General features: G+C 45.7%; 1 protein-coding gene across 5 annotated transcripts in view; it reads right to left on the reverse strand.

The window, feature by feature from the left end:
- SPTBN1 (spectrin beta, non-erythrocytic 1) overlaps nucleotides 1-25,974 on the reverse strand; it is a 181,947-nt gene that overhangs the window by 44,075 nt on the left and 111,898 nt on the right. For all 5 annotated transcript variants that reach the window (XR_012496352.2, XM_074331987.2, XM_074331988.2 and 2 more), the window contains 9 exons: nucleotides 22,697-22,848; nucleotides 11,981-12,154; nucleotides 8,205-8,296; nucleotides 7,061-7,141; nucleotides 6,580-6,695; nucleotides 3,302-3,414; nucleotides 2,326-2,513; nucleotides 1,476-1,593; nucleotides 297-455 (listed from right to left, as the gene is read on the reverse strand). Coding sequence is in view for 4 of the 5 variants with exons in the window: in XM_074331987.2 (XP_074188088.1) it covers nucleotides 297-455; nucleotides 1,476-1,593; nucleotides 2,326-2,513; nucleotides 3,302-3,414; nucleotides 6,580-6,695; nucleotides 7,061-7,141; nucleotides 8,205-8,296; nucleotides 11,981-12,154; nucleotides 22,697-22,848 (1,193 nt within the window). In the remaining variant the exon portion in view is untranslated. The remainder of the gene's footprint in view (nucleotides 1-296; nucleotides 456-1,475; nucleotides 1,594-2,325; nucleotides 2,514-3,301; nucleotides 3,415-6,579; nucleotides 6,696-7,060; nucleotides 7,142-8,204; nucleotides 8,297-11,980; nucleotides 12,155-22,696; nucleotides 22,849-25,974) is intronic.

Consider the following 25,974-nt stretch of genomic DNA (forward strand, 5'->3'; position numbering starts at 1 on the left):
CTCAAAAGATTGGTTCGTCAAAGATTGAAAGAGGAAATTTTTAAAAATTATATAAATGTGAATGGTTCACACACATTCACTGGATCTAAACAAAACTCTGATTGAGCTGCTTCCAAGTCTATAAAACATTAGATAAACAGAAAAGTATATTAGAAATTATAAACATCCGCTTCAGGGGATGGGATCCTCTTCAGAATACAGAATGTTAGTAAGCAGCTGTCCTGTGGCCCTTGGGTAAGGTCTTCATTTCTAGAGCATCCCGGGAACAGTTTCTGGAGTAATGCACAGAGCAGAACCTGGGACACCAGACGCTGGTTTTCGCTCAGCCACGTCTCTCTCATAGCTGCTTTGCGATCGAATCTGCGGGCGAGCTGTTCCAGTTTCTCCTGTCTTATGAGTTCATTCCTCAGAGCCAGTTCTCTCTCGTGTTCCGCTTTTTCCAGTCTTTCCCAGGCCTACAGAAGTGAAAAAGAACAGTTTCCTGCAATGTTCAAGGAACTTTCCTTGGCTACAGTCAACAGCTAGTATTTCTCAGAAAGACCTGAGAACTTACAAGGGAAAGTACAATTCCCACCCTCACTGACTCTTAAGCCTTGAGTTAAAAAATATTTTCTCTCGGGTTTTAGCCTCATGGTAACACCCTCCCCTACTTAAACCTAAAGATCCTGTGTTGTACTTGGAAAACAAAACAGTGAAGATAAGGAGCAATATAACTAAATTATAAATCTTTTACTTTAACACAGAGGAAACAAAGTAATTATCTCCAACAGCTCTGATCACATAAAAAAATTATTTTTCATGGAAAAATATCTTATTATGAATTTCTCATTCACCCCACCCACAGCCACTTGTTTTTTATTCACACAGATCTGAGTAATTTTTTCCCCAAATCCTTACTTATTGTCCAAATTAAATTCATGTCTATAAAATATGTCTCATTTCACATTAAAAAAAAAAATTCCACTTAAAAGAATCTTAATGGGAACAACTAATCACAGTTCTAGATTTTTCAAATTTCTACTTGGAAATAATGCCCACTGTGAAATTCTGTAATTGCAGACATAACAGGCATGATAATGAAAATTATTTGACAGCGTCTCTGATGAAAGGAGCCAAAATCCCAAACCGCAACCCCTAGAGATTCCAGACACATGAAATAAAGTTTTGCGTTCTCCCTTCTGCAATTTAAAGGTATTTGAGTCATCTGCCTTAGACAGATGAGAGTAAAAAGGTAAACAGATGGAACCCAGGCTGGTCTGGCAAAATCTAACATGCTCCCCCAAACCTCCAACAGACCAGCCTACCACTATTCACTTGAACGTCTGCAGTACCCAAGCAACAGTTGCCTGTTATCAAGTCAGCAGGCAGCAGGGACGCTTTCAGTCGCTTGCCGTCTTAGCAGTTGGGACCCAAGGACAGAATCAGAAGCCTACAGGAAGTCGGGGCGCAGGCAGGACTGGCCGGGGCAATTTTACCTTGTTAATATCAGAGATGAGCTTCCCCTCCCGGGGCATGTAGACCTTCTGATTGTTGGCCCTCATCTTGCTCTGAATAGTGAAAAGTAGCACTTCCAGGTTCCCCTTCTCTGTAAATCTAAGCACAGAAAAAACAGCCATAAACATTATTTATTATATTTTGTTCCTTCAAAAGGAAATATTAATTTGCCTCCGGGGAAAAAAAATTTTACACAGCCACGCAATTTTGAAAGCCATTTATCTCTGGTCTGACTTGTGTGAAATGCATGTTAGAGAAATCGCAGTAGGTTAGTTTTGGGTTATTAGATCTCAGAATGTGCCCAACTGTGAAATTTTTTGTGGTTGGTTGGTTGTTGTTACTGAGATTTGTATTTGGGGGCATACCATTCTTTTATTAATCACCTAATTCAAGGTTTCATTAGTTGTCTGTTTCTCTCCAAGACAATGTGAATATTTACACGTTTTGCTACAGGTATATTAATAGGCCTGATTACAGCTTACTGCCCCAAACCTACCCAGACTCTTCTAATATACAACATCACACAACTGCTACTTCTCTAAAATCCAAACAATAGGGCATTCTGAAACACATTAGGCACAAGACTTTTGGATAAGGGATTGGGGATGTGCACCATTACTTTGAATTCTCGTGTATCAGTGGCGGAGAGTGTTCACAGAGGGCATGATTTGTAATAAATCTCAGCAACCCAGGATCAGGTGACTAGGAGTGAGACAGGCCACTGGTGAGAGGCATTCGTGAAGACATGAGATCACACAAGTCAGAAACGGGTCTGTGACTACAATGACTCTCTTTCCACATTAATGGTAATGCATCCAATGTGCCTCTTACTTGGGTGGCTTCTCCACAGTGCGGTAAGTGTTGAATGCCTGGAGCTGCTGTTGAACCCCAACCAGGGAATTGGCAAATTTGCGGTTGTTCAAAATAATGATGGTTTGTTCAATCCACTCCAGAAGGTCAGAGGCAAGTGATTCATACTTTTCAATCATTTTTTCTGTTTCAATAGCATTGTCAAGCACCTGTAAACCAGAGTTAGAATAATGGAAAAGTAAGATCATATCACAATGCAAAGAAAACATGACCGCAACCCATGAGCACATGCACACTAAATGACGGTTCTATGCTCCTTTGGCACGAGCATTTTTAACTTGAGGAACCATTTGTTAATAGGCACTCAGACTGTGGCTATTATTTGTGAGCAATGACAGCTTAACGCAAATGTAATTGGTTCTGTAACCTCCCAACCCCCAGGCAAAGGGTTTAAAGAGTCTGAAGGACTCCTATTGCACAAGCTCCAAAATTCCTAGAGAAATGAAAAGGGCTCTATTTTGCTTGGTCCTCTCCCATGAATGCCCATGAACTTTCTGTTCCTATTGCATTGAGAAGACGATGTCATCTGGTCTGAGGTGTTCTGAAATATACAGCAGATGAACATGAGCCCAGTGAGAAACAAAGAGCGTAATACTGAGGCCTTTCCAGCTGTGGGAAGTAGGATTTCAGGCCCATAACATTAGGAAGCTCAATCAGATTTCCAATACCCAATTTTCTGGTAAGTTTGAGGGGAGGGGTGTTTCAGGGTCTGAGATCCCACTCAAATCCCTTCCTAAGTATTTCAGCCACCACTCCTACCTCCCGTCACTCCTTGGGATGAAGAGGCTTCTGCCTGCTTCCCTGCCATTTGGAGACCCAACCCCAAACTGGTACTGGCTAAATTTAGGACTGCATGGGACAGCAAGGTGCTCAGTGGCAGTGCCTCAAGATGTGAACTTCAATTATGTCTCAACTTACAAAATTAGTGTGAGCCTACCTTTCCAATTCGTTTTCCTTCAACAGCCAAGGCCTTCATCTTAGAGAAGTAATGGTAGTACGTTACCACGTAAGTGATGATGGACTTCTCATCAGGATGGTCCACACTGATATCTGTAACCCAGACAAGATTTCCTTCAGTACTCTGCTCACCCAGGCAGCAGGAACACCCGGAACAAGTGTTCAGCACTGAACAGGTCAGCGTCTTCAATTTCTGTACCCGAGTAATGCCATCAGTGCTACTCAGAACGAAACCATCTTACCAACTCTTTCATTACGTAAATATTCATAAATGCCCTCTACAAGGAGGACATGAAGTCTTAAGAGACATGACCCTTTCTCTAGAGGATCCCAGACCATCGAGAAGACAAAATACATGCAAAACCACTACAGAGAAATGAAGAGCATAGTAAGACTTCAGTCAGAATTGTCACTAACGTGGCTACCACCTCGACACACGATGTTCCTCTCACTCCCCCACCCCCCAAACTGGTTTGTGCTTCTCAGGTCCTCGCTTCTGCCAATGGCAGAACTTCTCCCAGTCACTCAGTCTTGGACCGACATCTTTATCTCCTGGTTACCCATATGCGGCTAGTCCCTGAGTCTGAGTGCGGATGATTCCATTTATGGAATTCTTATTGTCACTGTGGTTCAGACTCTTGTGGTCACATAACCAGACGCGGGGCGACGTTTTCCTCACTGGGTTTCCCTACTACCCAGTTCACTTGATACGGAAGCACAGCTGTGAACATACTTCCTCCTAGCTCAAAATTACTTGCAAGTACCCTGCAGTCTCAAAAATAAAGTGTAAGTCCCTTAGTCCTCTAGAATTTGACATAACCTTCCTTCCCTTCATTCCGTTCATCCATCCACTGAATATTTATCAGGCTTCCTCTAACTGCCAAGCACTGTTCTAGACATTTCTAATTCTATAGCCTACTAATTCTCAGGCACTATATACGTATCTAAACCAAACTGGACTATTTATGACACACAGCCCCAAATTCCCAACAGTCCTCCCCTTTACACAACTTCCCTTTGCATGAACTAGCTGCCACTTCAATGTTTTTCATCTCTACCGCTGGAATTACTGTCTCTCCCCTGTTCCCTTAAGGACTTCATTCGTATGGACATACAGTCTACTCTCTGCCAGGTACTATAACTATTTATGCACATTTCATGTCTTGCAAGCCTAGGTCCCCGTGGAAGCCTGCCTTGGTAATAAGCCCTGTGCTGCTCCACCTCCCACATTTCTACTGTGTTGTCTTAAACAGAGTGGGTAGTCAATAAGCAGTTATTGAAGGAGGGAGCAAATAGGCGAAGATGGCAATGGTGAAGACGTCTTCAAGGTTTGGCATTATTAAGTGAGGTACTCAACTCGGGACGGATCAAGAAGAGAATATACAGGACGACGCCTAATTATCGGGCTCTCTTGCATTATGCATTCACACATGCACCGTCACTTCTAACCTCCTGGCAGCCCTGTGTGACGCAGGATTCTTTCTCTTATTTTAAGGATGAGAACGCTGGGTCCCATGGCCGGAAAGCCCCTGCTCAGTCTCACCGAGGCTGCCAATGGCAATGGAGGCCAGAATCTTAGCTACTGTCCACACCCCAGAGCTCCCATGGCCAACTCCTACATCTGCTCAGCCTGGTCAAAGTGTGCCCCAAGGAGAGAACTGGAAGAAGGCCACAAAAAAAATGCTGGTCTTGTACAGAATTCAATAAACACAAAATGTCAACTCAATTGAGAAGGAGTGAGCAGGGAAAACCTTTTCTTTTAACGTGTCTACAACTGTATTGTAACTAATGGCTGGCTCTGTGGGGGCACTGGACAACTAGTAATAGCAAGGGCAACTAATGATCAAAATCAAACCCACAGGATAAGTGACATCAACTGCCTTTTTTAGCTCCTTGTCTTGTGATCTGGGGAAAATCAATCCCCTTTTCATACTGGGTAGTGATTAGAAAGATTAATGAATGAGCAAGTTAAAAACATTTTTTGTCAGTGATTGAAAAAATAAAAGGTTCCTTATCAAAGCACGAAGAGCTAGGGCTGAGGAAGAATGCCTTCCCATAATAAGGTAGGGGTTAAGTAGGAAGATTTATCACAGCCCAAGGAATTTTAGTTTTCTGTTTATATTGAGAAATCATGTAATGGGTTAGCACAGGATAATTTTATCTCAGCTTCCTGTCGTGAACATATCAGTGACTCTGATGCACTGGAAAACAGTAAGCAGCATGCTTGGCAGCCTTATGACCTCAATCTGCCCTCGGGGAGTTAAACTTCCTGTTCTATATTTATAAGAACTTTAAACTTTCACTCACACAGTTTTCTCTGATATTTGCTTGCAGCTGAGAGTGGCTAAAAAGAGCAGTACAAAAAAATCCTCTTATGTTTAAATGTTTTCAAAATTAGAAAAAGTGTATTATGTTTTTTAGCTCATGCTAAAAAGAGGCCTAGAATTAGGATTTTTGTTAAGTAAGAAAGCTACAAGCTGGAGGGACAGGACTGCCGTGGCCACACAGGTAAACGCCGAGTCACCTGAGTTAGTCTTTGGGGCCCTGCTGCAGGGACTCAGAGCAGAGACAGCAATTCCACGCAGCGAATGCGATTCGGTGCCTCCCAGCAGCCACAGGGACTGTGCTATTCCTTCTCCCACCCACACGCTCCCCTTTCCCGATGCACCTGCCCCATTTTGGCTCTTCTTGCTCATAAGCAAACACTGCGCAGCCTCCTGAAGCAAGACCCCTGCCCCCAATCTCCACCCACTCCAACCAGCCACGCTGCGTGCCTCGGGGGTGAAAGCCAGTCAACAACAAGCATTCACCGGAGCCTGCGGCGGTGCTCTTCCTTGAGCGCAGCTGCTACGAACTCTCAGTGACTCCCCACTGCCTGAATAACCTCTAAAAAGCGTGAACCTGTTGGGTCCCTACCCACTTTCCACTGACATATCCTATTAACACTCTAAACACCATTCCCAGGGAACTGCTGGTCCCCAAAAGCGCCTTCCTCACCTATGCTTGCACAAGCCCCTCTGCCTACATGCCCTCTCCTTCAGAACGTGTTTCAATCATACTCATCTTTCAAAGCCTTTTGAAATACAATCCTTTGCACAAATCCTCAAGTAATTCCCACACCAAAGTTAAGGTCCTCCTCCTTGCATAATTCCCAAAGCACACTGTACAAACAAAGCAAACAGATACAAAGCAGACCTTTTATTAACCCCTCAGGGCGAGAGATGCTAAAGGCCCCAGCTTTTACCCTTGAGTCCTTACCTTCGGGGTCCAACAGCTTGGTGAGGCCGAGGTGCTGCTCTGCCAGGTTAAATGCATTCTGCAGATTGTAGTGTGCATTGGATTTCTTTAGTTTGTCAAAATCTATCAGGTCGGGCCTATGGAGAACAATGGAAAACAACAAAAACCATGGCTTGAAAACATGTGTGACCAACGAGACATGATTATTACTCTAAAAGTGTTAAAGTCAACACTTAGCGGAGTAAAACTCTACACTATTATTTAATTATCAAAGAATGAAACCTGTGAATAAACACTTGAAAGTTTATTAAGAGAACTGAGGATCATGGGAGAACTTGTGGAGTTTGACTGGGAGAATTTACGTATGCTCTCATGTTCTCCTCACATGCAATGCAGGAATTTGCACGGTGGTACAACATCTAAGGTGATGGGTCTGGGGACCAAAAGTTGCCCCGATCTGCTACAGAAGAATGAGAACATTTACCCCAGAGCTGCTGCTTACCGGTGTTTGTGTATCAGTGCATTGAAGGCCATGCCGTCCCTCCAGCTAGTGGTGAAGTTGTGAATGTTGACGTTGGGGTAACTGGCAAAGAAAAAGCACAAGGGGGAAAGAGCAACAACAACAGAATTACCACATGTAGGTTTACACTTTTGCAAACGCAGTGTTTAAAAAAGATGTAAACTGTGCCCTTTCCAAGGAAAACTGCGCCACCTTTCCGAGGAAAAAGTGCCTACAACCTAGAAAACTCTGAGGCCTGCTTCCACTGGCTTCCTACTGTCAGCCACACAGGTATCAGGATCCTGCAGTCACTGAGAGCCGAACTCACGGGTTACTTGTGACACTCCACTAGTTTTCTTACTTATGTCACTGAACTGGATGAAGTTCTGTAAATCAAGTACCTCCCTGAACAACATCCCTATGTTTGAAACTTAGCCCTGATCAATCAGGTATTCCACAGCACACTGATTATCAATAACTTTGTGTTTGTGGTTGATTCAAGGTTCCTACCTAACTTGATCCCCTTTTGGTTTCCGTATTTATCACTGACTGATCATATTCATTACAGTCACACCTGTCCTCCAAGTAGTTCCCACAGTAACTCTCCAACTAACCTGGTACAAAATCAGTTCTCAGTTAAGTACCTTAAGCCCCGGCAATTTCAGTGAGCAACAAAAAAGATGCATTTCTCTAAAATATATCTCCACCGAGATTTCAATGAAAGAACTAAAAGGAAAACTCAGACAGATAATATATAAAGATTACTTGCATGTTTACTGCACAAAGCTCCCCCAAAGCAGCAGAAATCAAAGGGAGGAGAAAACCCACAACTGTTTTTTAAAACATTATGGGTATGATTCCTAAACATGGTCTCAGGATATAAAAATCCAAGATATATTGCTCTCTGGAGCTTCCTTAATAAAGAGAGGGAAACCGATTGTGGCGATGAGAGGTCCGGAATATAAATCAGAACTCCTTCCATTCTGAGAGCTAGCTGAAAGGTCAGCGTATCAAATGCTTACGAGTTAACAAGACTTCTCAATGGAAGCAATGGAAGAGATACTTGTCAACACCTTGGAAGTGATGACTACACTGGAACTCGGCCCTGGGGGAAGTGGCCCCTGCTCCTCTCCGAGTTCATACTCACCCAGCTGTCTTCATCTGGCACCACAGCAGCAATGCATCCTTAGCAGATTTCTTCTCTTTGTTGTCTTCAGTTTCCACACTGATGTCCTGGATCTAAGATTTACAAAGACATGTTAGACGAACAGATGGGTCAGCTGTCTAACGACAACCATAGAACAGCTCAGATCTGCAGACCATTTCCTCCGAGTGTGTCAATGAAAACTGCTTTCTGAAGCCAGGCTTCACCTCAAAGAAACATCGGCCAGAGACTCGGCAAGTTTTCCACTTTGCAGAGATAAGACGGAAGTGAAGACGAGTTACCTGCATGACTTCCCAGAACTTACTAGGTGTCATTTCTGCCCTCAGGCTAGCCCATCTTTCCAACTACAAGCTAGCATGGTGGTCCACATGGTACACCTTGAACCTCATCAGACCCCAGAAAAACATTCAGTTCAGTTTTTCAAAACCAAACATTTTTCACACCAGGGTGTGTCCTTCATAGAGGACAGTGTGTACAGCACGGCCTGCGGGCTGACCCCAAGGCTCAGAGAAAGCGTGCACTTAAATGCTGTGCTTCTTCCATGATCTGCGCTATGTATGGTCTGAACATCTGTATCCCCTGCAAATTCTTATGTTGAAATCCTCATCCTGAAAGGGAATGGTGTTATTAGTAGGTGGGGCCTTCAGGAGGTGCCTCAGTCATGAGGGTAGAACCCTCTTGGGCAGGACTAGTGCCTTATGAAAAAGAGGCTCCAGAGAGCCTTAGCACCTTCAACCATGTGCGGCCACAGCAAGTAGTTTGCAATCTGGAATGGGGCCCTCACCGAACTGGGCTGGCACTTTGATCTCAGACTTACAGTCTCCAGAAACTGTGAGAAATAAATCTATATTGTTTGTAATCTGCCCAGTCGATGGTGTTATTACAGAAGCCCCAATGGCCTAAGACAGTCTGCATGCGGAAGCCACTCACAGGCAGAACACTGTGAACATTATATAACACATAGAGCTGCTCTACTGGCCCCGAAGTCAGATTGTCTGGGTCTGGATCCAGGCTCCACCACCTACTGTGTGTCCCTGGGTGAGCTCCTCAGCTTCCTGTCTGAAGAAGGGCAACAATGGCACTGCCTATCTCACAGCGCTGCCGTGCACTCACGTGCGTAAGGAACATCAAGTGCTGAGCTCACCACAGGGAACCCATCCACGTTCACTCTTTGGATTCAAGGCTGCCTACCAATTACGTGATTTTAGACAAATTCTCTCAATACCCTTTTGGCTTTAGTTTCTTACCTGTAATAATAAAATGTGGGGTGAGGGATGGGGGCGGGGAAATGGTGCTTGGCCTAGGAGGCAATCCAGTATCTCTTAGCTCTAACCATTCCACGGAGGATAAAATACTGTATAAATGTGAGATTAAAAGGAAACTTTCAACACGAAAAACAAGTAGAAATTGAAATAATTATATTTCTAAAAACATTCTCCAGTTTTAATTGTGGTTAAGTATGTGAAGTCTGAGTTTGCATAAACTCCCAACTCTATTATTAGGATCATGTGCATAAAGTATATGTGAAAGAGTGGCCCACACAAAGGGTAACACACAGACTCACCAGGGAAAGCAGGTGGAATTCTACACATTAACGCCTGTCAACCGTGTTATGCTTCTGTGTGAAGAGGATCTATCTCTAGACTTGTGCATTTAGAAACACAGTCTATCCTTCTGAAATGAAGATAGCTCCCTATTTAGACTAGGCAAACTCAAAAGACTTTCATTCCAGTTTCCCAGACCATCTTTTATTCTCTTTAAAGGGACATCACCATTACACCTATGTGTCAATCATCAGTATTTAATGGACACCTGCTGCGTACTGACATGGCAGGGCACATCGGGGAGCTCTGAGCATGGAAGCACGGACACCCATATGCACGCATGCTGGGAACCTTAAGATAAGGCTGTATATTCAGGAGCTGAGGGGAAAGAGAGATCTTTGCAGATCCATGGGGAAGCTACACAGAGGAGGCAGAATGTGAGCTGACACAGAATCAATTCACATTTGTGGGACGGGTGATGGTTTAATAAAGCTGCTGGGGCATGCGAGACACCAACAGTGGAGGCCATGCAGTGACATCAGCAGCCTGTGTTTCGTGCTTCACAGGAAAAAGAGAATAGTACGTATCAGCGTTTACAAGTTCAAGTACAGAAAAAGGCAAGCTGTCAGGAAGCTAATTAGTGAATGACTCAACCCAGTTCATGCTGAGAATCCTGGAAAGGGCTGCGTTTGCCAGCTCACCAACGTGGGCCCTGACCAGATGTGCAAAGAGGCCACATCACACTGCCCCTCCACACTCTGTTACTACTGGTCAAAGGCAACAGAAACAGAACTTTTTACTCTTACAAATTGAGGTGAGTGTCCTGCTTATTTCACCTCTGTTGGCCTAAAACTGTGCAATAATTACTGAACTTAATAACATTCACTGCTTTTTAAAATCATTCAGGAACTAAATGACCGAAACCTACATAGGAGTTGAGCTTGAAAATAAAGTCTTTGATTATTGTAATTAACTCCATTAATGATGTCATCTTCAACAGGGGTTCCCTCCTTAGACCCGGGCTGGGACAGGGAATCTGAATTAGTAGAAAGCTTCCTCCTAGGGAGTCAGATGATCAGCCGGCAGGGAGTTTCCTTGTAGCTGTTTCAGCCCCGACCCCCTCTCCCCCCAACACACCCTGATCACTGTTAACTCAAACCAAATCCCAGGGGAAACATGAAGGAAAAGGACTGGTTACCGGCTGACCTCAGAGTTTAATAAGAACACAAAGAGAGCTATAATCTGGTTTCTGTTTTTGCCCTTTTTTGGTGAGATTTTCATTTACCCAGAAAAATCAATCAGACTTTATCAAAGAGGCAGAACAGGAAGGAAAGGCACAGAGAACAGCCACCGAGGACACAGGCCTCTTAGGACATCTGTTTGCAGAGTAACCTGACGCTATGGTTAAGAAGCGTTTCCTGCATTTCAGTTTTTAATTGAAAAGCATGAGCATGAAGTATTCACCTGGAGAAAGAACCAGCAGTAATCAGGCTGGAGGTGCTTCCCAGTCCTGAAATGCTGAGCTCTCTCTTAAGGGGTCAGAAGCGTGCCCTGCAGTCCTGCCTGAATGGCTGTGTGATCCTGGGCAAGGCCCCTCCCTTTCCTCATAAAGTGAAGGCAATGGACAAGATGACCTTGAGAGTACCTTCTGGCTTAGAGTACTATACTTAGAGCCTCTCCCCCCCCCCCCCCCCGCAACTGTAACAAATCCGTAGCATCCATCATCAATTCAAACAACGTAAGGCTTTTTGCACATGCCCCCTGAGGACGGCTTCCTCACATCCAAAGGAGAATGAGAAGGTGTCACAATCCTAAACAACTTCTAAAAATAGTCTATGACACATGCTACAAGCTGGTGACGTTCAGACAGCCTAGTGCTATAACTGAGTACCAACCACATCCTATAGCTTTGCTCCTGAAAGCTAAGCAGCTGACACCAGACGTTTCGAGTAGGTACCAGGGGAGTGGTGGGCTGGGATGCAGCCTAGAAACCTCCTTATCTAGCAGGAGAGCCAAGACTTTCAGGGGCCAGCACATCTGAGGGAGGATGCAGTCACTGTGCCTACAGGGCCACTAGGTGTGACACACAGCCGCACACCTGACTGAGATGCCATTTCAACCTGGTCTTCCGGGTCCCTCTGCAATGCGGAGGCCAGCTGCACAAGGATTCTCAGACCTGGGAGGAAGGTGGAATGCCCGGGTCCAGTCCCTCACCTGGAAGCGCAGGATGATGGTCCAAATGAGACCGAGGGTCAGCCGGTGGTTCCCGTCCACGATGTCATGGGACCCCATGTTCTCAAGATGGACTCTCTGCTCCTTTAGGAACTGGAGGGCCTTGTCCACGTTCTCCAGACAGTGGATACGCATCCGTCCCTTGGTGGGCTTAGGCTAGAAATGGGTGAGCAGAAGGTGGAAATAAATCATCTACTGAGGCAGAAACAGGCCAGCGCTACTGCCCAGAGAATTCACACGTGCCCGTGCATGCAGCACGCTCCTACCCAGACTGAAACGTTAAAAACCACGTGTGCTCATTCAGTCCAGGGACAGTATTTACCTAATGGCCTTAGACAAGTTTACTTAAGGGATGGTGACCAATCACTTTTTAGAGGGTTGTTTTTGTTTTGTTTTTTAAATCATAGAAGCTACACAATTTACAAATGCACAAAGAAACTGGAAGTTTAGAGAAAAGGGGAGTCAATTGTCACAAAGAATTTCAGAGCCACTGCTGTCATTCATACAACCTTTTGCAGAGGCATGGCAAAACACTTCTGAGGAGGTGTTTTCTGGCTGCTTTACACTAAAAATAGGTTTGCCACCTGCTGGGTTGTTTCCTAAGGGCAGCTCAAAATGAAAAGGGGGGACACACCACCAAATCAGGTGGTTCTGTGAAGTGATGGGAGGCAACTGAGTAAAGGGGTGTGACTTACTCAAAATAAAGGATAAAGGGAAAAATTATGAGGAGGCTAATTTGAATACCCCAAATATCTCTTCCTTTTACGCAGTTATATCAAAATCTAAAAGTGGTCGTTTGAAGGTGAACATTTTAAATAAAGCAAAAGATAAAGATACATATACACACACACAAAAAATTTTCAATGGGTCTCTACCATTTACTGCGAGCACAGCAAGCGCATGCCCTCCCTGCCTGTCTCCATCCCCCCCCCCCCCACCTCCTGACTTCCCAACACTCCCCCTCTAGAGGAGGCTGCACCTCAGGCAGATCTCACCATTTCACAAAGACACCGCGAGGTTGTGCACACGCCCCTAGCCAGAAGAGTGTACTTGGCCTGGCTGCCTCGGTGGCTGCCATCCTACCTCCCCAGTGACTTCTCAGCCATCTCACCATACCCCACCCACTTTTCAAGGCTCAGGTCAAAGCACATCTTCCTTCTAGGAGACATTTCCAACCATTCCAGTTCTTACAGGTCACCCTTTTCGCACAGCTCTATACATTGGTGGTCTGGACCACAGAGTTCAGGAAGTAACTATAATGTATCTTATATTTTTGCCATTTCATGCATTGCTTTTCCTATTCCAAACTAGACCACTGGTTTCTTGAGAGCAGGAATGATGCTTTACAATATCCTGCTATATACTCAGTGGCCTCTAGTTTGGTGCAGAGCACAAGGCCCACATGTGGTGAAGTGAACAAAGATGGACTGGGCACGGTGTGTGCACTATGAGCTGGCCTCACAGGAAAGGTGGCCAGGTGTGCAACAACCTGGCACACCAAGGGAAGGGCACTAGCCAGCCGTCTGGTAATTATGTCTTGCCTGTTCCCACTTTGTAGTTGAGATCTTAATTACTAGCTATATGGGCGACATCCGAAGGCAAGATGACTCGTGTTCACAAGTGTCCACTTTAAGTACCCAGTCTCAGATTACGCCATTTTTCTCTTGACTTTCTCTTCCATAAAAAGAACTAGTGAGCATAGACAGAAGACCGTGCTTTGACCCTGAGGAAAAGCACAGGCCTTACAACAAGTGGCAGATTCTATTTTCAACTAACAGCAATGTGAAAAGAAATTCTCTAAAAGTCAAGCTTTTCACACTATTTTGATAGCTTTCCTTACAAACCACCCATTCCCCCAAAAAGGCATTTCTCTGAAACTTCACAACTAATTTATTGCAGGCATGTGGGAAATGCTAGGATTTATTACTATGTTAGGTCAAGTGATAACATTACATCAAAATCAAGCACTCTAACCAGGTAGGAAAAAAGTTCGATTTCCAAGGGAAAGGCGTGGGCTCACTCTCAAATCCTGTGACTGATTCTGCAGCTGACATTGGCACCCTCTCTTTCCGAGGATGCCCAACGACCTCTCCATGTCAGCCACATGACCAGGCATTGTCATGCTCCTCTCCAAAGACAGACAGATGTGCGTGGAGTCAGTGATGTCCCTGATGAGGTGGGTGGCCCTACAGGCCCTGGAGTAAGAAGTCGTCCAATTTGCATGTGGTTGTCCTGCGTGTACTTTAGTTCCTCTGATTTTCTCAGATCAGTGCTGATTTCTCATGGCTGACGGAGAAACTGTTGACGCAGCCACTTGGTAAAACGCTGTTCTAAACTGAGGGATCGGGGATTAACTGCCTCTAAGACTGTGTGTGAGTTCTGACACAGGGGCCCTGACATTTTCTGTTCGCTGTCCTAAAGCCTTTTTCCTCTCATTTCTTTTGCACACCTGACTAGTGTCTACCATCCATGTGTTGTGTCAGTCCCAAAGAAAGTTTCTTTGCACTAATCTTATTTCCAGAGCAATGAAGACAGAGGCATTCTCCTAACTGCAACAGACATTCTCCCAAGTCTACCTCTATGAGGCCAGAAAAGGGTATTTCCTAATCGAGGGCAGGAGGAATCGTGAGGATGGAACTATAGAAGGGGCTTGGGAGGAGAACACAGAATACATGGGGGCTGTCAGCATCTGCCCAGGCTCCCTCAGGCATAACCCCTGCTCCTCCAGACTAGTTCTTGAAACGCTCAATCTCAAACGCACATGAGACAATCAAGCCTCTACTCTCTCCCCAAAATCTCAGTGGAAAGTGTGTATGTTCCCACATGAATATGGGGTGCTGGGGTGTGGATGGGGGTGTGTGATGGGGTCCGAACACTTTCCTGCAGGTTGGGGAAGTCTAATGCCACATCACAGGGACCTCATGCTGATGTTGACTGGCCATGCCAGGTGAGCTAAGGGTGCTTCACTCCAGACCCAGACAGAACCCCAAGTCCCCAGGAAGCCCCAGCCATCAGAATCACTAGCATGAGACAATGCACGGAAATGACACACACATGGCAGACAAACCTCTTCGGTCAATTATCAGATTCCTCACCAATTTCCAAAAGTCAGAGGAAACTGAAAACTTTCAGGAGACTCCTCCTCCTTTTGGGGGCAACTGGCCCCAAATAAAACCAAGATTTGGGGGGAAAAAGAGGATGATGCTCTGCCTTTCACTCCCAACATTTATTTTTTATTTTTCCTACTGCTCCTGGCCTTTACATCTTTTAAAACATCGAACATGAATAAACCAGATCTACTCAATATGCTTTTGTTGGGCAATTTGGTGTCAAGGATAATGATTCTGATGTTAAAATGCCCATGGTTCAAGTTATAATTTCCCCACTTTCTAGCAAATCAGTGCCTTACTTCTCAACTGTTTAGCCATAAAATGGGGGTACACAAATAATTATCTCAAAGGTCTGCTATACAAGTGAAATAGTAAACTAACCATTATGGTGTTCTAAAACCCACAGAGTATTTACCAACAACGGGCACCTCAAGTATTTTCCTCTCAACAATTCTACTTAAGAGAGGAGATTCGCCCCCTCCCTATGCCACTGGGGCTTCAAATTGTTTGGAAATAGCATACTTTTTGATGGAAAATGTTTAGGGTCTAGGAAGAATTCTCCCACAAAGAGCCAGAAAAGTTGACATACATCAACTGAAAGACAGATCGAAAACCTGAAGCCACTGTGCCCCAAATAGTAAGGATACTATTACTCTTCTAATCCTGACACCCCCAAACTCAATTCTGCACCAGAACGAAAAGAAAAGGTGGTAGAGAAGAGTAAGGCTGGTTGGCGTCCTGAGGGAAGAGGAGGGGATGAGAGAGGGGAGAGGATGTGAAAATACCTAAACCTCGATATTTGGGGCTTCTATTCATAGTGAGAACTCTATAATTCACAGCTGATTAGGAAACAAGTCTGAAAAGCATGATTTACAGAGGTATTTCAAATATTATTACTGTTCTGTAGCTAGTAACTCAAACTAGGCTAACCATTGTGCAGTAAAAGTTATTAGATTTGCTGTATCACCCCACTCTACCACCTTTATGTTTTTCAAGCTCTCTACCCACATTTCATCTCAATTGAAGCTCACTCATCCTCAGCGGTATCTGAACTCCTTTTAAACCAAAAGAATAAACTAGACATGGTGAGGTGAGACGGTGTAACGGCAGCTCGGTATGAGGAGAATACAAACCAACAGTACAACTTAAGTATAATGACGCCCCAGTCCTGTGTTCTGTTTGCTTCGGAGAGGGCTTCTAGAACATGTTAAGTCACAGTATTTGGGTAAGTTTAGGGAACAATAATTACAGGAAATTAATTTTAGGCAGGGTTAATGATCTCGCAGAGGTACACACTGAAACACATTGGTCACCCAGGCTGCGTGGCTCCCAAGATCTAAAAATTCTTAGCTGCCATTTACTGAGCAACTAAACTGCTAACCTCTGTTAAGTGGTTTATATCTGTTATCACGTTTAATCCTCTAATAACACCGTATAATAATAATATATAATTAATAATAATAATAATTATTATTACTATTATCATTTTACAGCTGAGACGACCCTGGGTCAGACAGGTGACGCGACCCGTGCCGCTCGTTAGTCTGCGCTGGGCCAGGGCTCCAAAGCTCGTTCTCGCTATGCTACACCCAGGACCAAGAGCGCACACACCTCCCCATGAAAGGACATAAAGAGACTCAGTTCCCATCTGGCAGGTAGTTTTATTTTTTTTAAAGAGCTATTTTTATATCACTAAACTTTCATCTTCTCAAGAGGAAAGAGTGATAACAATGGAGAAAGCTCAACACAATGGAACGAGGGGGAGAGGTTCATCTCTCCGTAATAAACACTGTTCTTAAGCCTTTCCCCAACCAAGAGTGACTAATTCTGCCAAGAAAAGGAGGGTTCCCTGTCTTTCCTCCATTAATTATTATCAAATTCCTAGTGTGCCACAGGTTCATTCCCACAGCAGCATGTGCACTTCTGTCTCGTGTGTCCTTTCTGACGGGGCATTTTGAAACGCCATTAATGTGGGGACCAGGATCAATACCAGACTCATATGTGACTCAGGAACAAGGGGGGCTCTGCAGGCAGGGAGGTGGTTCCTCTGAGGAAATGCCTATTTTTACTGATCTTTCTTTAAATAATTTTAACAAGCTTCCCTGCTCTTCCCACACCATGGCCCATGGCCGTGTTTTGTGGGAGCTCTTCCTGTATCCCCTCCCCAAGGTCCCCTTTAGTTCCAAATCTTTACCAACCACACATCCGCCATGGCCTTGATCCAGACCCATCTTCTTTCTGAGTCCTCTATAGGACTAAACCACCTCTAGCATCTGCCAACGTAATCCTAATTGCTTATTAGAGCACTTCGTCCAAACCCTACCTCCGAAAAGTGGTGTGTGCCCTGGTCAAATTCACCCAAGGGGACCCAATGCCCTTAGGAAGGCACGAGGGAGCTGGACGGCCCCTTCCTGGTCCACGGCTCTGTCACCGCTGCCCATCCAGCCTTGAGTTTGAGTCAGTTATACCCTGTGGGGTATCAGGATTTGCAGAACTATAGTATAATCACAATGGCAGGGTTTTTGTCAGAGCCCAGTGACGGAAAAGAAAAAAACAAATGTTTCCTGGAGCCAATCTGGCTCCCTGAATAGAAGAGGAAGACAAAAGGGAGGATTCCTGGCAGGTGGTTTTGGGAGGCCGCTGGCGAGCTGGGCCACACTGTTCTACCCTGGTAACCCCTGCTCTCTCAGGATTTTCTCCATGGGTGTCCAAGGCCACCTTGAAGCCACCTGGAGCAACAAGGGGTGCAGGGTGGACGGGGCACCACCCTGGGAACTGGGAGAGGCCGGTCCTAGGCCCAGCCGTGCCACACACCAGGTGAATGGCCCTGCATGCTGCTTCCTCTCTGAGTTCCAGTGCCTATGGAATGAAGGGATCTAATCTACTTAGTGGCCACTAAAGTCACTTCCAGCTATAAAATACAATCTGTGTAGTGGATGGTGGATGACTTACTAGCATGGAAGGTGAATTCTGAAGCGCCTGCTGAGCTTATTTTTCAGGTAAAGAGGAAATAGAGAAAAGAAACTATTTGGTCTCAGTATACCAGGTGTGACAGACACTTGTTTATGCTTTTGTCTTTTAATCAAAAATAGATTTTTACAACACACAGCCATACACAAATGCCTCTACTTAATACAGAGGGTAGGATGAGAAACACTAGTTTCCAGACTCACCACTAATACAACATACAGCCGAACTCATTTCATATTACATCGCCAAACGCCTCCCGACACATCAGACTTTGAGCTTTAAGAAGAATGCAAATGATTCTTGCCCTATGAAATTAATCAGGGAACAACAAACTGTACCGTTAATTCCTGCCTGTCTTCTCACTGGTTGGGACCCACTCCCGAGAGGCATTTTCTCCTTCAGCAGGGCTCAGTGGGAAAGGAGGGGACCAACAGACAAGAGAGGGGGCTGGAGCCCAAGTGACACACTCACTAGCGATACTGGCCTTGGGCAACACCCTGGTCACTCTGTCTGTTTCTTCTACAAAGCATCAATCGTCCACTTCATTAGAATGTGAACCAAGTGAGATATATGAGTGTGTGACAGCAAACACTAAAAGCGACACATACTCCAGTCTGTCCAGCTGCTCTCCCTACACCAGTTCCTCCCTGGTGTCCGTCCTCAAACACTCTCTTCACTCCACCTCACAGGTGCCACTCGACCCCTCTATGCTCTGTCTATCCACACACCTGCACCTCTCCTCCCAGATCCAGCTGGAACCCCGCACACTTACTGAGGTTTCCTGAAACCCCTTCCAGAAGGCCTGTTTCCCCTTCTGAATTCTAGCACTCTGGAGCCATTAATTCGGTACTTTACCATATGGTACCCATTGCTACTAATTCACTTTTCGCATTTGTGTAATTAATTGGGCTGCAATTTAACAGGCACATTTTTTCTGCGGCTGTTGTTTAGAACAAAAGCAAATTCTCCCACACAAATGATACTGTATACAGGTAGGTTCTGTGGCCAGTCCATAAAACCCTGTTTCAACAACAACGGCCAGTATGGTTCTCCTAACAAAAGCTTTATGAAAAACTCAGAGCAGTTCAACATGGGATTTAAGGCTTAACAACTCTCATGGTAAATCTATCTTTTCCATCTAGCTCAGCCTGTTTTGGAATTAACGGTGTTTTCTCTCCTTTGAGATTGACGAACAGAGTAAAAAGACATAATATCAGGAAAACAAAAACCAGTGCCACCTGTAACTTGGAAATGGCAAGGGGCTGAGAAGAGGGCAGAGGTGTTCAGAAAAACCCTGTCCTCTTTCTGTCAGAGGCCAGGGCCCAGTCAGGCAGGAGACAGGCAGCAACTGGCGTCTTGTAACCATCCTTCACTGCCGAGGCCCATGGAAGGAAGGGGCAGGCACAGGCAAGCTTCAAGCCTGGCTTATGACCTGGGGGCTCCACTTCACCACCCAAGTCAGGCCTGACAGATATTATGCCCGAGGCCCTACTCCCTCTAAATGTCAATACTGCCATGGGACAAACCTTCCCCCCTCAAGTCGTGCTCTCATCTGGCCCTGGGAACCTGGGACCAATGACAAAGCGAGCGGCACAGGTTCTGTGCTTACCACTTTTACCTGCTCAGCTCAGTGAGTGCTAAAAATTAAGGGTATTTGGGGGAATTTTAAAGTGAGGTCTTTATGAAGAGATACAGCCCATAGTATCTTCAATGTAAGATACTGGAATAGGATGGTTTTCTTTGTCATCAACCCAATCCCAATTAGCAGCAGCTTCCTGGCTCGGCTTCAGTTTCCTCACTGCTTCCTAAGCTGACATACCTGAGGCAGAGAGGAGGACACTTCTGGACACTGATCCTGCCCAAGCCAGGACCCGAGACGGGGATCTCAGCCCTCTAATGTTCCCCAGGAAATGCTCTGATAACGCAAAGGCCTCCCCAAAGCCTGTTCACATTTAACTCAAATGAATTTAAGCCAAAACGCAGGGTGGGGTTAGGGTGGAACTGTCTGGATTATTAAACTAATGTTTCTGTAAATTTCACTCAGTAAAAATCAGACAAATTTCCTCCTCTGTAAAGAAGGATGAACTGGCTCCAAGAATCTATTAATAAAGTAAATTTAGATACTCTAGGCCCTCAAACATTTATCTACTACCTACTGCCAAGCTGGTGGTAAGTGCTGGGGCCAAAACTGACTGACACAGCTCCAGATGGAGTGCAAATGTTTGTGTTACCCAGGGTTTTGGATCACCGGTGCAGAAAGCCCAGTGCTGACTGAATGTTATCTGATCATACACGCTGAGCTGTGGACATTAATTTACCCAGGCCTGGAAGCTGTAACCACCTCATTGGTTTTGGAATCCGAATATGCAAGGAACCTTTGGGGCAAGCCCTCGTGGAGGTCCTCTCCTACAGGGAGGGTCTCTAACTTAGGTTCCTGGCAGCTTCTGTAGCCCACAGTAGAGAGTGGTTTGTGTCCCTTCCAGAAAGTTCCATGAACCATATGAACCATGGAGCCAAACCAGCTGAAAATCTCCAGTCCAAATGAACCAGAGCTTTAGCTCACTCTTTCTATGATATCCTTATTTTTAGAATAAGGAGATTATCAGACTGCCCAACCTATAATCAGGGTTGGCTGTGAGAAACGGGTAATAAAAGAAGTCAAGACACGGGGTTTTTACCAAGTGGTATGTCTTTGCTAAACACAATTTCTGGCACTGACTACTTGAGAGGTTGGAGATGGGGCCATCTTATGTTCTTCCCCATCCCTAATCTCCTAAGTCTCTGGAAGACCCCCCAAAAAAAAAAAAAAAAAAAAAAAAAATCATTGCCAGCAGCAAATAAAGAGAGGAGTGGGCAGTATCCACACACAAATAAGAATTATGCTTTGCTGGTCGCTTTTTCTCTCCCTATGAATATTTTTGGTGCCTTGTTCAGAAGAAAAGGGCAATGGGCCTGATCCCATTTATTAAGTCGCCGTTATCAAGGACACAATCTTCTTGATAAAAGAGAATTATGGACCTTCAGAAGTGAACAATTTACTCCTACAGCCAGGAAGACTGGACCCTGTCAGAACAAAAATGAAAGTTCAAACTAATTTCTATCCACATGACATTTAGTGATTTTTGGTGCTATTTTCACGTTTCTTTGAAACATCATTCAAAAAAAATCAATAAACAATCACACTAGGTCAAACATTAAGAGGTGGGGGAAAGGTTGAGAGATGGAGGGACAGTCCAGTTACAAAAATTATATTTAAAGATGCATATCATAATAATTCTAGCCTAGGCTCTCAAACAAGGCTCACTTCAAAAAACAAATCAAAATACAATCAATAACCAGCCTCCACCCTCCGAGTATGGGGACCTGCTGCCCCCCGTCTCCCTGCAAACCACCTTCGAGGCAGCCACTATGGTCACAGGCAGAAGCCTCCTTTATTTATCCAGTTGCTCTAGCCTGACCCACAAACTCCCAAAGAAAATGAAGTAACACCTGCATGCACAGGGAACAAAGGGCACGGGACAAAACTTGCTACAGATGAGATGGGGCTTCACTACCTTTTAGAGGACTCTGTTCTGGAACGAAGGGGCAGGGAGAAAGCTCTGACTCTGTTTTTACCCAGGCAATTCTGTCTGTGGGCTAATAATAGGGCCGGGTACAACCTTTGGCTCTTGCCTGTGGTCAGAGGTGTGTGGGTTGGTCTGCACACAGAGCCATGTGGCTGTCAAGTTACAGGGTGGAGATCAAGTTAAAAATAAGGCTTTCTGGCAGTCCTGCCAACCACCAGCATACTTTCCTGGTGATGTCACTACAGATGTGGGGCTCTATCCCTGGGCGTCAGCGTTTGGCTCAGTCCCACCACCACCTATGGAACTGCATGTGGTCTGGTAGAATATAGCATCCATTTTCAAACCAAGGCGAGACAAAACCTGTTGGGCCAGTTAGAGACTGGTTTATGCTTCCTTGGCTTATGGTTTATAAAAATCACATCAGAGATAGCCACAGTAGCTCTGGGAAACAAAATGGGGATACAATTTTCACTGTAGGCTAAAAACTCTCCTGCCCCAAAGGGCAGGAGAATTCATCAGAAGCTCTGAGTTTCCAAGGAGATGACAAAACACCAGCCTCTCCCTCCACCCCAGAAATGAAAAGTGTGCAGGGAAGAAAGCAAACAATGTCAGAAACCACTGAATTCAATTCTTGCCACTTTAAAACAGCAAGTCAGATTTTCCAGAGAATTAATAAGACACAAATTTAAAATTATTCCATGATCTCGTGGAATACAGATTCACCTTGGAGCCGGCGTCCCAGCCTGGCCCTTCAATTACCAGCACTGTGCCCTGATCTGACTGAAGGCAGTAAGTAACCTCGCATCAAAAAAAGAAAAAAGGAAAAAGAAAAATAGAATGCGGTCGATTTATTACCAGTTCAAGAACACCACCCAGACTCAGAATGTTACATGGGAGCTGTCCCCAACGTGCTCATCGTACTTCTCAAGGTGCTCCTTCTCGAAAATATCAACCATTAATTGCAGAATTCAGCAGGAGGCAAGTGCACACTAGATTTTTCTAAAGCATTTTCCCACCAACGGAGTAGCACCCTTCACAACATTCCCACTTACCAGCCTCTCTCCCGAGAGAACCTCCAGCAGCTTGATGAGCATCCGTCCATCTCGAAGGTCAGCGTACAGGTCTGTGATCCGACAGGACACACGAGCGAGGTGGGAATTGACCCACTTGGTGAAGGTCTTCTTTTGCACAGCTTCACGCTCATCTGTAAGCAGAGGAGAACTCGCTTTACCACCAACCACAGCTCGGGGAGCAGAGTCTCTGTGCCAGCAGTCATGGGACTCCAGCCAAAGGAAGAACAGCAAAACTAGACTCTAATGAAACCTCTACTTAGCTTCTCTCAGGCATGATCAACTCCTTGGGAACACAGGAGTCCCTCAATCTTTGAATGTTTGAGCCCCTAAGCATGCCACCAGCAGAATATCCTTAGCTCGCATTCATTTCACTTTCTCCCATGTTTGCTGAAGAGGCATCAGGGTATAGATCTCAGTGGGGTCCTTTGCAGTCCTGCCCAACAGTGTAACATTTGACTGGTCAAGTTTCTCACGCATGGCATAGCTGTCGTTCCTCCAAAAGGTGAAAGTGGGAAGCACACGGTGCATGGAAGGATGTGGGGTAGAAAAGCTCAGAAGACAAAGAAACCGCTTCCCTGTACCAAGGAGCAGGCATCAGCCAGTAAGATCAAATCACTCATGACCTGGCTCTGCGATGACCCTTTTAACCTGCCGCGTGCTAAGTCCCGTAAACAACACAGAAAACGGCAGGCAACATGGTCGAGCACAGAGAGATCTGGCTGGGCATTGGGAGACGACGGCCTGGGCCCAAGGTTTCACTGAAAACGTGCTGAGACGCTAGATTCAGTGTCCCCTTCGGTAAGATGAGTGGACAACTATCATCTCTAAACTTCGACCATTCACTTAAAAGGCAACTGCCAGTTTATGCTCTAAAGTGTGGTAGCTGCTCATCTAAGTCACCCAGGAAACAGCAGGCTTTTCAAGCCGCAGTGGTCAAGCTCTGCCCAATTCAAAGCATAAAACTCTAGACATGTGTGGCCAGAACTGGCCCTTCGTATCCCACACAAACAGGCGTCCCACCTTCTTGCCTCTGCGGGATGTTCTAAACGCAGGCTGCTGAAGACTTTCAATGGGATCCACAGAATGTGCCCTGGACCTACCCACTTGGACTTCCTGTTTTCTAGTTACCCTTCTGTCAGTTACTCGCCCTACTTCTGGTTTCACCAGCATGAATTTGCACCCAAAAGACCCAAGACCTACTCCTTCCAGTGCAAGCCTGAACCCACCAAGATGCTTCTGCATTAATCTACAAAAACAGTGAGCAGACCCTAACAATTTTTTATGTCTTTCAACACCACTGGGTGACAACTGAAAAGCCACCCTTGCTGATGGGGCGCGTGTACCAGGTGGCCCAGGGACACTGGGCTTCCAGGCTGGCCACCGCATCCTGGGAGGGTCTGCCTGGAAGGCTTTGCTGAGGCCTCCATCCACCCCACCACAGGGAGGGAGGAAGGCACAGACAACGTGGGATGAGTCTTTACTGCTGCCAACCTGGCAGGTGAAGCAGCCGGGGGCCCCTGCCAAGCCAGCCAGCCAGCCACCTGCTGCAGCCAGCAGCTCCTCCTGGGTCCAGCCGTACCCTAAATGAACAGCCCTTCCAGAGGAAAAGAGGGCCTTTCCCCAAGAACAAAGGCCGACCAAAAATAGACAAAGGATTGGAAAGGGCAGGATTGGGGGGTGGGGGTGGGTCGAGAGAAAGGCAGTGAGGGGCACACTACAGACTGAAAACAGAGCTGCACCAATAACATCAGGGGAGGTCACACAGAAAAGATCACATTCATTATTCATCCTGCAATCATCCTGATGGATGGTAACTCTACGACAGTGACAAGGGGAGCTGTTTTTTCTGTTTTTTTGTTGTTGTTTTTTTTGCCTTAGGTTGGCTGTTCTGAAAGAGCAGGTCAAGAGCGGACGCTCCTAGGTACGGTTCAGATGTATTTAGGGTCTACTAATTTTTTTATAATATCTTTTATGTGCTACACTGGAGTTGGAAATGTCTTTCATAAAGCCCTTGATGGTTATCCTAGGCTATTATTAAAGGGTTTGGGGTTCAAAGTCACTACCACACCCAGCCTATCAAGGGAACAAGATCAAAATGAAAAGCTGCTTGGATTAAGGTATTACTAAATAAACAAGCACACAATGTGTTCCCTCAGCCAATTGTCACTCCTCTGGGTGAATCTCACATTACAGAAACACCCCAGGCTTCTTTCAGGTTCTGAATTAACAGATTCCTTTAGGAGAGTCAGGATTTGCTTCAAGAGACAGTAAATACATTCCCACAGCACCGTCCTGAAGAGTTATAGCCCTACCCCACCCGTCCTCCCCATGAGGAGACACACACAGAGGTCATGAGTGAACAGACCGAACTGAGCAGAAATACAACAGGCTGAGGACCTGTGCAAGGAGCGCTCCCCAGGGCTACTGAGGTCTCCAAGAACTCCAGGAAGAAAGGAAGAAAGAGGAGGAAGAGAAGTTTAAAAATTAAAATAAGAACGAGGGCTTGCTTTCTTGCCCTCTCTCCTGCTCCCCACTTCTCTACTCTCCTCGCTTCAATAACAGGCTCCAGGTAGCATAGGCATGCTAGAAAAATCACACTGGATCCAAGTTCCTCGGGCTCACGCCATCACACTGGAAAGGCATGGAAGATTCCATCAGGGACTGGACCAGAACCAACACCCTATGACTGGGGTGGGGTGGGGGCCGGTGGGGGGGCAGGAAGCGGGCCCCACTGGAGACACAAAGCCCGGCCAGCTTGGTGTGACCTTACAATGGATCATTGGGTGAGCAGCAAACACTTCTGAGGCAGGAAGGAGAGAAAGGAAGGGAAAAAAATCTACCCAGCGGCTTAGATGAGGATGAGGCTGCGTGCCCTTGGGGACTCCATCCTTTGTTCCACCCTTCCTGGGAAGGCACAATGACATCACCCCTGCAATCCCAACCCAGCGAGACCAGGGCAAATTAGGCCAGACGCCTGCCTGAGGAGGAGCAGGAGGCCCTTGGCACAGACAATGGAAGACAGTCCAGTCCAGAGGCACGTTTCCAAGCTCAAGCTGCTGTCACTGCGCCTGAGCTGTGTTGAGGAGGTGGAGGGGGTAGCAGAGGGAAGAGAAACCCCTGCCAGTTCTACAAGTATGAGCTAATCTGGTGATGTGAAAAGGTAGCCTTTACAAGCTCCATGCTGATTTGGTTATTTACATCAGTGGTTCTCAATGGAGGAAAATTTTGTTCCCCAGGGGACATCTGGCAATGCCTGG

The sequence above is a fragment of the Rhinolophus sinicus genome, chromosome 2 (genome assembly GCF_057876585.1).
Source record: "Rhinolophus sinicus isolate RSI-liver-muscle chromosome 2, RSI-T2T, whole genome shotgun sequence".
NCBI lineage: Eukaryota > Metazoa > Chordata > Mammalia > Chiroptera > Rhinolophidae > Rhinolophus > Rhinolophus sinicus.